Source organism: Trachemys scripta, chromosome 1 (genome assembly GCF_013100865.1).
Source record: "Trachemys scripta elegans isolate TJP31775 chromosome 1, CAS_Tse_1.0, whole genome shotgun sequence".
In the NCBI taxonomy this organism is placed as follows: Eukaryota; Metazoa; Chordata; order Testudines; family Emydidae; genus Trachemys; species Trachemys scripta.
Genome location: NC_048298.1, coordinates 344,530,545 through 344,542,928, shown reverse-complemented (window position 1 = coordinate 344,542,928; position 12,384 = coordinate 344,530,545). Strand labels below are relative to the sequence as shown.

At 42.2% G+C, this 12,384-nt stretch overlaps 1 protein-coding gene across 1 annotated transcript in view; it reads right to left on the bottom strand.

The window, feature by feature from the left end:
* Nucleotides 1-672: 672 nt before the first annotated feature.
* The window catches only part of PGM2L1 (phosphoglucomutase 2 like 1), a 33,247-nt gene continuing 21,535 nt past the window's right edge, over nt 673-12,384 (bottom strand). The window contains exons 10-12 of the mRNA XM_034759312.1: nt 9,644-9,833; nt 8,024-8,157; nt 673-5,325 (exon numbers count right to left, since the gene is read on the bottom strand). Coding sequence (XP_034615203.1) covers nt 5,229-5,325; nt 8,024-8,157; nt 9,644-9,833 — 421 coding nt within the window. The 3' untranslated portion in view covers nt 673-5,228. The remainder of the gene's footprint in view (nt 5,326-8,023; nt 8,158-9,643; nt 9,834-12,384) is intronic.

Here is a 12,384-nt window from a genome sequence, read left to right as displayed (position 1 = left end):
GCTGAGAGCCCACTCACGTGCTCCAGACACCTCCCTGTAGCAGAACACTGAGCTTGGGGCCTTTCATGGAGAAAGGGAGACAGGATTTGGCCCTCGATCTAAATGCAAAGGAATTGCGCCTGTGGTAGAAGAGCAGTGGCTTGGCAAATGCCTCTGCCATTTCAGGTCAGACACTGTCTAGATGGAGGCTCAAATACATCTCAAAGCAAGAAGCTGTCAACCCACAGGGCCCTGATCGGGGGGGGGGGGGGGGGGGAGGCTCATCGCGCGGGGGGGGGGGGGGGGGGGGGGGGGGGGGGGGGAGAACAAAGATATGCCCCCACACAGCCAGTTTTAAGGGTAGGCCTAAACATTACTTAGCACTAGGGGCTTTGCCCTGCCTGAAGCTAGCAGTGACCACGCTCTTGCTTTCCATGCAAAAGCATCAAGGAAGTTCCTAGAACTCAGGATGCTTCATAAAACATCCCTCTCCCCCAGCTATAGGGAGCAAAAGCCAACACCGCTGGAGAGGCAGAGTTCAGGAATACTAAGGGGGCACTGGCTGAGAGAAGAAGAATTTCAGAGGAGGAGAGGGCATCTTCCCCCAGGTAAACACATGGCGGTTTTCTTAAAAATTTCCAATCTCTTTGGCCTTATTTCCCTCCCCCCCCCCCCCCTTTTTTTCTTTTTAAATAAAAGAGAGAGAGAGAGAGAACACTGAAATTGCTGGTATCCTGGCCTATGTGAGAGTGGGGGATAAAGGTGGTACCTGAGCATAGCAGTACCAGGGATAGCATTATTGCTGGCACCTCTGCGGGCAGGCACCCTATGAATGGAGGAATGCAACGCTTAAGCCCACTCCAGAGCTGCATGTTGCCGGTAAGGGGATGTTGCTGCTGTGTGTTATCATAGACTACCCCAGACTTCAAAGCAAAGTTAGCCAGCATTTAACCAACCTGCGCCAACCACACTGAGGGAGGAAATGCCCTCTTCTCAAGCCACAAAGCGAAAGTGCAGAGCAATCTTGTCGCTAATGGGTTACAAGATCAAGCCAGTAGAAGACTGGCTCCTCCTCAGGTCGCTTCCCTTCACTGAAGTCCTCTGTCATATACACAAAAACGAAACGCCCTGGGAGTCCGTGATTGGGCTTGCATTCTAAGGGCACATCAGTGTATGCCTTCTCTTGTGGGCTTCCCTCTGCCAAACCCCAGGTTAAGTTCCTTAATTCTCGTTCAAGTCTTATTGAATCAAAACAGGAGCCGTGAACCCTGCAGGTGAACTGTATCAGGTTCAGCCGTCAGCTGAGAAAGATCATTTTAGTGTATTCCATTTATTCAGTCCCATTTTCACGGGAAAGCATCCTGACCGCAAAGACAGAAGAGGAAGTAATTGTACTTCTGACTACAGTAAGAGGTTCAGCTACGTTTTGCTTTAGGACATACCTGTAGTCATTCAGTGCTGCACTGCCAGGAGAGAGGGGAAGCACACATTAACAACTTTTGCTTTCCACTCCTTCTGCAGCTCCAAGTTTCCTCCAGAGCTGTGCCAAGCAGAGATATTACTACTGAGGGAGGTGGATAACAGCTGTTGATTCCCTTTTACTAACTGAACAGCAAGCACTTCACATTCGGAAGAAGATGGTGCTTATACAAAACACAAATAGAAGAGGTGTATTATAAATCGTGTCAACTTGCCTGGCAAATTTCTTATGCTTTAAAGGATCATATCCTAGTCCCATGGAAGTTCTGCCACAGACTTGAATGGGATAGAGATTAGGCCTCTATGCAGCAGTGCAAAAATAAAATAATAGTGAATGAAACTACTCAAATGCTAGACACAAATAATCACTGGCTCTATCATACCTGATGAATCGCTCCACACCAACCCTTAACAGGAAGCGCCGTAAGTCAGTAAACATCCAGACCAAAAAACTGGTTCGGTTTAGAATTAGTCCCCTCCCCACACACAGTTTAAATATTTCTACAATGCAAACAAAACTATTAAAAAACGCCCATAACTGAAACTAGATTGTGCACAAGTTCAAAGTGCTGAGGAAGTAGGTACAGCAAAAAGTTACTCAGCAGTGAGGTAACAAGATGATCATCTTTCACAGTAACAAAAGTCGGGGAGGGAATGCAGAGAAAGGAAAGAACACAACTTCTCCAAATGGAATAGTAGGGATACTTCAAGCATTAGACATATCAATGGAAAACAATGGTAGCAGCAGATCAAACAGCAGTAATTATTATACCCTTAGAATACAGTCATTCTGGTGGCTCACTTGCCCACCTTCCAAAAGCACTTCATCCATGATGTACTGCTTAAGAACTAAGGGCCTAATCATCAGTTGAAGAAAACCACCGATACTCAGCTCCGCCAGATTCATCCAGTCTCAAAAGCATTTTAAAACCTGCGTCTTGTAACGGTTCAATGGCCTGGTGCTCATGTTAAGATTTACCTAATACTGGATGAGATTCAGACTAGGGATGTAAATAGTGTGTAAAACAAAGTAACCGTGTAATCTATTAAAATTCTATTGGTTAAACATTTAACCGGAAAACTAGGGATGCGGGGGGGTGCTGTAGCATTAGTCTGCACCCGACTGCTGGCCCTGTACCCGGGGTCCCGGCTGCCGCTGGTGCCCAGCATTTGGGTGTGTGGGGCGGCAACCGGGACCCCAGGGCGGCAGCCAGGATCCCAGGCACGCGGGGCGGCAGGAGAGTTTAATCGTTAACTGAAACCGATAAGCATCAAGCTTATTGATTATCCAGTTAAACTTTTGCATCCCTAATTCAGACCAGGCTCGGCTAACACAATTGTATGTGCTACACCATACCCAGAGCTGACCTATCCACATACACAACTCCATACACCTTTAACGTTTAGCTTTGTTCAAACCACGCACACAAAAAATGAATTGTTCTCCTCTGAATTACAAAAAAAAAAAAAAAAAAAAAAGATTCAAAACCCCAAGGACTTGATCCTACTGCCAATGAAATTAATGGCAATGCTTCCACTCACTTTAGTGGGACCAGAATCAGGTCTGAAGTTTAACTTCCATCAGGAAAAAAAATGCCAAGTCCAAGCAGCAACTTAAAAAGACTTGCCCCACATATCTTTGGATACTTCCAATTCTGTGCAATATTGTGAAAGCAGTAAAGCTTCATTGTTTTCACCCATTTCTCCCTCCCCCCAACCATCGCACTCACAAATATACAATAATCAAGGGAAAGAACCCTTTTTGGCATAAGAGAAATTTCTCTCAATTGTGTGGACAACTCGGAAATCTCTCTTAAAATAAAAAAAAAAAATAAACATTGCTTGTAAATAAGAATCTGTGCGACAAAGACAGCTTCCTGCAGTACATGTACATTCATATATAGCTAAAATATGTATTTATGGTCATAGTGCAAAGCCTCTGTCAGCATGACATATCCAATATCTGCACAGAAACAGAAAACATGTTGTCCTTTATATCTGCCTAGCTGAGATATGTACAGCATCGTTCTGCACTGTCCTACAGAACTTAGCTATAAAGGTATAATAGAGGACAAATTCAAAGGTTTAACAATAGTGGCAAACAATGGTTTAAACAAGTGCCTCTTGGGATTTATGAACTCCGCTAATCACGGATTTGGAGCGGATTAATCAAAAAAGATATTACTAGAGTCCTATAACTGTGTTTGGGCATTACACACCATAGTATGTAGTTGTGTATTCAATTGTTCTACTTAGTCTATATTAGTACCATAGTGGCTAGATGTCCAGAGCATCACAGTTCTTATTTTAGAGATTTCTATCACCAGTTTAGAAAGACAAAGTGTCAAGCATTAGTCTGCACCCAGGGACATGAGCATCCAGAGGACGCCGAACAGGGAAGCAGTATGCTTTTTAAAATACACTTTTCCCAGACCAGGTGCTCACAGCAACCTTCTGAAGACTTTCCACATTAAGAAAACCAGGTTCTAGTCAAAGCAGAGTAAGGGACTAGTTAGGAATTATATAATTAGGAATAACAGCTAAAAACTTACACGAACAGATAATGAAAGTGAGTTTAGAGGAAGGATCGAATATTTGCAGGCAGGTAACATCAGGAGCTAATTTATAGATGCAACTGTAAGTGAAGAAAAGTGAGAGTAAAGGGGTGAATACACAGAGCCCATGTCTCACCTCCATTAGCTTCCTTTCTCGTAAGTGAGCAGAGAGCATGGACACTGTAGTTTCAAGATGTTAGAGAAATATTAACTGGATTTTCACATAGTCCTCCCAAAACTGCATTCACAAGGCATCTATATTTTAGAACAGCCTGCTTCTTTTAGAGGTTTTAATTTGAGATAATGTAGAATGAGATCCAGAATATTTTGGGAGAGTTTTATAAAATGAAAGAAAGCTACCTGATTAAACTATGCTCAATGGGCCTCTTGTGGTTAGAATCACTAATTTAAACAAGACACAGAGATTATTTCCCCTGATTAGGACATCCTGGAAAGGCACTGTTTGATCAGTCAAAAACCAAGCTGCGAATCAAATTGCATGGAGTTGCCACGATTGTTTCACCGTTAAGTAAACATCAGTATTTTAAGATACACGGGAAAAAATACAATGCACCAAGAGCCCCTCTAATACTAGGATATTTAAATGGCTGAAAACCATATACTAGAACAACTTGTCTAAACTAGACATTTTAAATACTAAACTCTATTTTAAACATACTTGTAAATTAAGACCTGTAACAGTAAATTACACCGACACACTCCACAGCAATGAAGAAGCCGGCTCATTTTGTCAGTCTTATGTGATTGCTAATTCCCTTCAAATACACTTAGAACTAACAGAACTTTTTGAATTCAAGTCTTTTCAAATCAAAGGTGCTAGGTATTAGTTCATTCAACATGAAACTCAGTGACTTATGCTACAGCAGAGTTTAGCAGTCTTAACCCTCTGGAGTGCTACATTTTGAACTATGGGAGTTGACTTCATTATGTTAATGTACATGTGTCTTTTGGTCAAAAGAACATGAAATTGTAGATATTAACTCCCCCAAATCAATTTGCCAGCCATAGCTTTTTGCTGGAAAACTGACAAAAAGATGCTGCCTCTTTATTGGTTTTTAAGAATTTAGCCAGTTAGGTAACTGACACACACACGCACACACAATTAATGCTAAATGGAGTTCTGATCTTGGTTCCTTTGTTCCACATGATACAGCGCAAGGAGAGTCACTTCTATAACAAACTGTTGGAGGAGATCTAACGCCAGATCAGTCCATTCTTACTGGGCTCCAAAAAATTCTCAATCAAAGCTTCAATGACTTTCTGTAGTTGTTCTTCCAGAAAGGTTTTGTCACTAGAAGGAGAAATCAAATGGCTGAAGTTAGAGTAATATCAAGTGATCTATCCCCAAAAAAGGCAGCTCCAACACTTTAACAAACTGAGTTTGATTAGATTTCAAAAACCTCAAAAGTCCTTCAGAAGACTTCTTGCCATTAAGCTAATTGTAATGTTCCTACTTGCTGAGCTTATAGACTTAGACTCAATTTGTTTACTTTACAAAAAAGACGATTGAGAGGTGACCTTGATTACAGTATACAAGTACCTTCCTGGGAAGAAAATATTATGTGCTAAAGGGCTCTTTAATCTAGCAAGGAAAGGCATAATAAGAACTAATGGCTGGAAGCTGAAGCCAGACAAATTCAAATTAGCCACAAATCTGAAACACAGAGGGATTAACCATTGGAACAAACTACCAGGGAAGTGGTGAATTCTCAGTGTCTTGGAGTCTTCAAATCAAGAAGACCTTCTGGAAGATATGCTGTAGTTAGTCCAACAAGTTACTGGGCTCAACATAGTGGTAACTGGGTGAAATTTAAGGGCCTGTGATAACAGATGGTCAGAACAGATGATGTAATGTTCCCCTTCTGGCCTTAACTCCTATGAAATCTAATTAATGAAAGCAGCAAGGGAAGAAAATCAAGACCAAATCCATTAAACAGAACAGCATGTCTCTCTCCTGCTACTCCCTGTTGTACAATATATTTCCACTGGACGCAAGAGGAACTGACTCACTCAATCGGATATTAAATTAATTTGACCTATTTCTACTTATGTCCTGTCTAGATCAGTTTTGGCCATTTTGACCGTGCACAGGAACTCACAAGAGACTGGTTGCTCTTTATATTTTAAGTTTTCAAGGGTTAAACTACCATTGAAACAGAAGAGCACATCATCTAGCATAGTATAGTACGCAGTTCCTGATAGAGACCAAAGAATAATGCTTCAGAGGGAAGCATACAACCTCTATCATTCACCTAGCTGAGCAGTGCTATTACGATCGGGGAGGAAGTGCCTTTCTGATCAGCAGCTGCTGATCATCTTATGCTCTGGAGTAGAAGGGCTTGATAGTCCTTCTAATTTCTATCTTGGAGAGTAAATGCAGATATTCTTCCTATCCATTTCAATGTCTAATCCTTTACAGAAAATTAAACAATTTCTTTGTATTGGTTACTAAAACAAAACAAAAAACAAAAACCAGCAAGATGTGCACACACTTTAGGGGTCTGAGCCAAAGCCCAAACAAGCCAATGGAGTCTTGCCATTAACTGCAGTGGGGTTTGAATCAGGCCTTTACTAAGTAACTGGTTTATTGTCATTCCTCTCTAAGCTACTCACTGGCACCACGTATGTCAGTATGCTCTCCAGGGCAGGCGCAGTGCCTTTGCTGGCAGATTACTGGGTATACAAAGATCGTTTGCCTTAGTTATTTTCTGCACCTTCCTCTTTTGAGCAGTTAAAACAGATCAGAAGTATAAAGAAAGTCAGACTGTTGGCCCAGTTCCAGATTTAAAGAAAAAAGTCTTAAACAGATTGAGAACTCCCAAACTGACATGCATTAAGAGAAAGCATCCACACGAATACATAGAAAGAGATCACATGCACCAATCAAAGAACTGGCAAGAGCTGACATTCAGAAAATTAGCATTCACAATGCCTGCCACTTCGAGTTGCTATTGCCCCAGCTCTAGTTAAACAGAAAAATCTATTCAAGGACCTCAGTAAGGTAAACAGCTACTAACTGCAATGTGTAAACTGGAAGTTAAATATATTCAAACTTGGGGACCAAAAAGTATCTGCATAAATTTGAACGTAGGTGCCTAAGTAACTGACCTGACTTTCCCAAGGGCAGAACATCCATTGCTCTGATTGACTGCATGGAATGAGCATGCTTGGTACCCTGAAAATAAGGCCACTTGAAGTGTCCGTCTTTAAGACCTTCCCAAGTTTGAAAAGTAAAATTAAGGGTTGAGAGTGGCTCTCACTTGGGAGTAGTGTGGCCACCCTAAACCCCTTCCTTCCAAGAGTAATAAACACTGATGATACAGATGCTATGTGGTGGTATAAAACGTTTCTCCCCCAAAAAGGCACTTGGGACACTAAAGAGGAGTGTGTGTTTTTTTTTTTTTTTTTTTAAAAGAAGTGGGAAGAGATGAACCAGATTGGCTATCAGAGGGAGGAGAGTTTCATATGCGCAACTTACCGACACAAAGATTTCATCGCCAGATAACCTAGGGTGCAATAGTGTGGGTGTTTACTACAGTTCATGGACCTCTCCAAATAAGCAGAGCTTGACTAGGAGTGAAAGAAAAGTTTTTGCTCCAGGATTAAAATTTTTTGTGGGGAGGGGGTTTGCAGCAGCAGACTCGTGAAATTCAACTCTTGTCCATTTTATCCACTGCTAGCAGAGTGCTAGCATCAAGCCTCATGAGCCGATCCATGCACGCAGCTTAACAGCCCGAAACCCTCAACACCTGTCTGTCAAGTCATGTGCATTACACCCAGCAACTAGGGTGGGGAAGCTTTTATCTTTGCAGAATGCGTCTCTCCTAATGCCTCTTCACCTACAGGTCTGTGGAAATATTTTGAATGAGACGGGTGCAGCTCCAATACTCACCATGCACAAGTCAAGCGAAAGGAGTAAAGATTGCACAGAAAAGACACAGATTCAGCAAACCAAGCGTTGACACAATGTGGAAAGTGGAAACCCTCACCTCTGCTCAGGCCGCGCACACATCTCTGCATAGTACTTGATCTTTGGCTCAGTTCCACTTGTCCGGAGGGTGGCAACACACCCATTTTGAAAGGTGAAGGTGATCATCTGACTGTTTTTACTCGCAGGCAACACCTAATGGAACATCATCATCATTTTAATCTGTACAATCAACATGCATCTCCCCTCCCTGCTATACTAAGTATCATGCATTGCATACAAACTGACACAATGCGAACAAGTGATCAATATGAAAATTAGTTTCCGACGACCTAGTGCTGTCTACTTGAGAACTTAAGCCAATTTAACAACACTGCTCCAGAGTGTGGATTTTTCACATCCCTCTGACCGACGTAGTTAAAACCAATCTAATTTTCTAATATAGACCAGGCCTTAATTATCCATGTGTAAAACTAATTTTAATTAAATTATGGATTTCTTAGTGGAAATTAAAAAAAATTCTTTGGTGAATAATTTAATTGTTTAATTAATATTAAGATTTTATCCACTGATGGTATCCTTTAAATCAAAGGTGTTTAAATTACCTTGAAGCTATCGAGCTTTTCTGTAACTTAAATGAGTTTCCTTTAATCAGCACCTTGAATAAAAACTTGGTTGTAAATCTCTGCGTTTCATTTACAGCTATTTGCTTTTCAAAGTTGGATAGGGAACATAGCTGAAAAACTTCACAGGATGGACGCTTGTTCACATCTCCCCAAACATGGTTCAGTTACATTATAATGAAGTCAGTACTTTAAGCTAACGGCCTTCTGCTAATGCTGATAGATATTAGCATTATTGTGAAAATTGTTTAAAGTCGTTCTAGTTTTTTATTTATGTGGAAGCAGCAAAAAAAAAAAAAAGCGCCACCCCGCCAAAACCCGCCCCCCGCCCCCGAGCGCTGCGCCCCGCCCCCCCGCGGAATGCTGCACCGCGCTGCCCCCCGCCACCCCAAGATTGGCCGCCCCTTATCAGGTGCTGCCCCAAGCATGTGCTTGGTTGCCTGGTGCCTGAAGCCGGCCCTGGGTAAGTGGTAAGTGGGCCAGGGGGTTGTATAAGGGGTGGGGGGGTGTCGGGGATGGGGAACGGTGGGGGGGGTTGGATAGGCGTGGGACCCCAGGGGACCTGTCAGGGGACAGGGAGCAGGGGGTTGGATAGGGGGTGGAGTCCTGGGGGGTGGTTAGGGGCAGGGGGTCACAAGAGGGGGTGGTTAGGCAACAAGGAGCGAGGGGGAGGGGGGTTGGATGGGTCAGGGATTCTGAGGGGGGCAGTCAGGGGGCTGGAACTGGGAGGGGGCAGATAGGGGTTGGGGGCCAGGCTGTTTGGGGAGGCACAGCCTTCCCTACCCAGCCCTCCATACAGTTTTGCAACCCCAATGTGGCCCTCGGGCCAAAAAGTTTGCCCACCCCGGTCTACACTGAAGTGTTACAGCCATGTCACTGTGGTTTTTTAAGCATACAGACAAGCGCTATGTTTATATCCCAAATACTGGATGTTTGGCATCGTTCTGTATCATAAAATCAACTTAATGTATTCATTCACAGGCTCAGAAAACACCTTGTCAAAGGGTTAAAACGTTAGCCACGAGACTAATTTTTTCTCAAAGTACTGTGTAACTCACCGATTTCTTATTAAGCTGGCTGCTGTCATAGCCAGTGGTAACATCCCGTACGTGTAATATACCATAAGCGCCACAAGACTTTGGATAAGATTTTGGGAAATCAAAATTCCGAAGCTTTTCGAATACCCTTTTGATAGTAGGAGGTTCATAGCACAAGAAATAGGAGGTCTTTGAAATGTGATATCCATACCTACAAGGAAAAATATTATTTTAATTACAAGAGTCACAGTCTTCTGCACACTAAGTCTACAGAGCGACCAGTGATTCAGAACACGGTTCTCCATATTCATGAGCATGCACACAGTATTATGCAGACTGGATCTTTCAAGCAGATTTCACTGCATTTTTTGAAAACCAAGCTTACTTTTTAGAATATTTCACGGCCTTCTGATTTTAAAAGCTAGCTTAGACAATGTAAAATGATTCACGATGGTCTCAGCCTGTTTGCAGACCCAAAACCACTGAACTTCACCAATTCACCCTAAAGGGAGGGTCAGTAATGCAAGTAACCCTTCATAGTCACAGAAATGGACTGAATCCAGTTGAGAAAAGGACTTGAAACTCATGCCACTAAAAATACAGGATCCCCGTTTGGAGCCTGAAAAATTGTGCCTGGAGCGGAGACCTGATCAGATGCCTACCTCCATGTTGCTATCCCTGGTCTGGATCCATAAGCCTTCTCTATTCTTCCTTGGGCCCCCAGCCTCCACACACTCCTCTAACTGCTCCTTTCTGGACCCACAGAGAAACCTAATCCTTGCCACATCACTTCTTCCTCACCTTCTACTACAGTCTCCTCCATTTTCCCCACTGTGCCTTTGGAAAGACACTGTAAATTTCCTACCTCTGTTGCCCCTTGCCAGTACTCTCCAAACCTGCTCTGCGCTGAGTTAGTCCTGCCACAGTCTGCACGTGACGGAGTGAACTCAGTCCAGCAGCAGTCAGAAGCAGCACTGTGGTGGGAGATATTTCAAACAAAGGGTAATCCACAGGCCATAGCAAAGACAGCAACTTGATTTTCAAATTAAACAGATGACTACCACGTCCTTTTTAGACCAATGTGTTTATATTGCTCCTAGCATAACAGAGCCTCAAGCAGGACTGGGTATATGGGAAAAGTAAGATACTCGTGAAACGTTGTAGGGAACCAAATATTGATACAAACCCAGAATTTCAGATCTTGAAACAAAAAATGCGTCAGTTTCCCTGGGATTTAACTGCAAATTCCAAGGTTTTCAATTATTCCTTTAAGTGGTCACTGTATGTGATAAACCTGAGCTTGCCATAGGGTAGAGCCTAACTAATCCAAATCAAACTCTTTCGATCTAACTAGCAAACACTTCAAATAAAGAGGTATTTTCTTAGCACCCCCCAGAGCATTTTTTTTTTTTTTTACATTTCTATAGCATCTTTAAACCCTGATAGGATGGGAAATTATGGAACAAAATGGAGATGGAGAGGATACACAGGGAGGAAAGAAGCAAACAACATAGCAAGACAGATGCTGGACTGGAATCCCAAGGGCAAAAAGACGATGAGGTAAACCAAGGACAACTTAGAAAAGCACAATGAAGGAGAACCGAACGCTATTAAAGTGACATGGGCAGAAGCTATGCCTGCAGCAAGAGACTGTCAAAGATGGAAGGCCGCAATGAAGGTCCTGTGGTCCGCATGGAATAAAGAGGCATAAGTCAAGTTAGTTTACACTCCACGCAGTTTACAAAGATATACGCAGAGCACCACTAAAATACAGAAGGGAGGATAACCAACACATAACCTAACAGTGGGAGAAGAAATCATTTTTTCTCAGGACAGACCCAGGGCAAACCTCTTTCTTACACAACTTTTTAAGATGCCAATTCAGAGCTGACCAGGCTTTCTCCATTCTTAAGGACAATCCTCCAACGGGACCTGTATGCAATTCTGTATCTACCTCAAGGACAGGAAGAGTTGAAGTGACCCAGAGAGGTTTTTAAACTGTGATTCCAGCAAGTCAAGGCATTTTATATCTAATGCTTTTCACTAAAACCATCCTTCAGTAAGGTTAAAGGAACCCACACTGTAAAGACTAATCAGATCTCATTACAAGTAGTTAACTTTAAAAAAAAAAAAAAAGCGTGTCCCAAAGAACACTTATTTTAGAATAAGTTTTCAGATGCAGAGCTCATTGTTAATTTTAAAAACCTTGTGATTTTCTGGAAATCACGAATATACTCTAAATATGCCATTGTATTTAGTCCCTCCACACCTTTTGATTCTGCCTGGACTTCTATACTTCATTTGCCCTCCCTCCTTAAACATAACATGAAAAGAACCTCAACGAGAGGTCAGAACTTCTTTTGCAAGATGTTTAAACAAGCAAAAATTAGTAGGTAGAAGAGTATAATTTAACTCATTTAACAGTAGATTGACTAAGATGACAATTAACTAAAAACACAAGGACTCTTTCTGATATTTATTCTAGCAGCCAAGTTTTTATATCCTCCCCTTTTCCTGCTCCTAATCACCATGTTATCTGTATCGAACAGCTGACAGGCATCGTATTTCTCTGAACAGTGCGCACACATTTAATGTACATTAATCCAGTTTACATTTATATGGTATTAATGTTTTATTTTGACTTTTGTACAGAAGAAAATGTGTCCTATTAGCAAGTGACAGCTACTGTTCTGATTTTGATAGTGCTTAGGAAATTATGTTTGATTACGCAAAGCTCAGAAAAGAAATCATAAAGGAAAGTA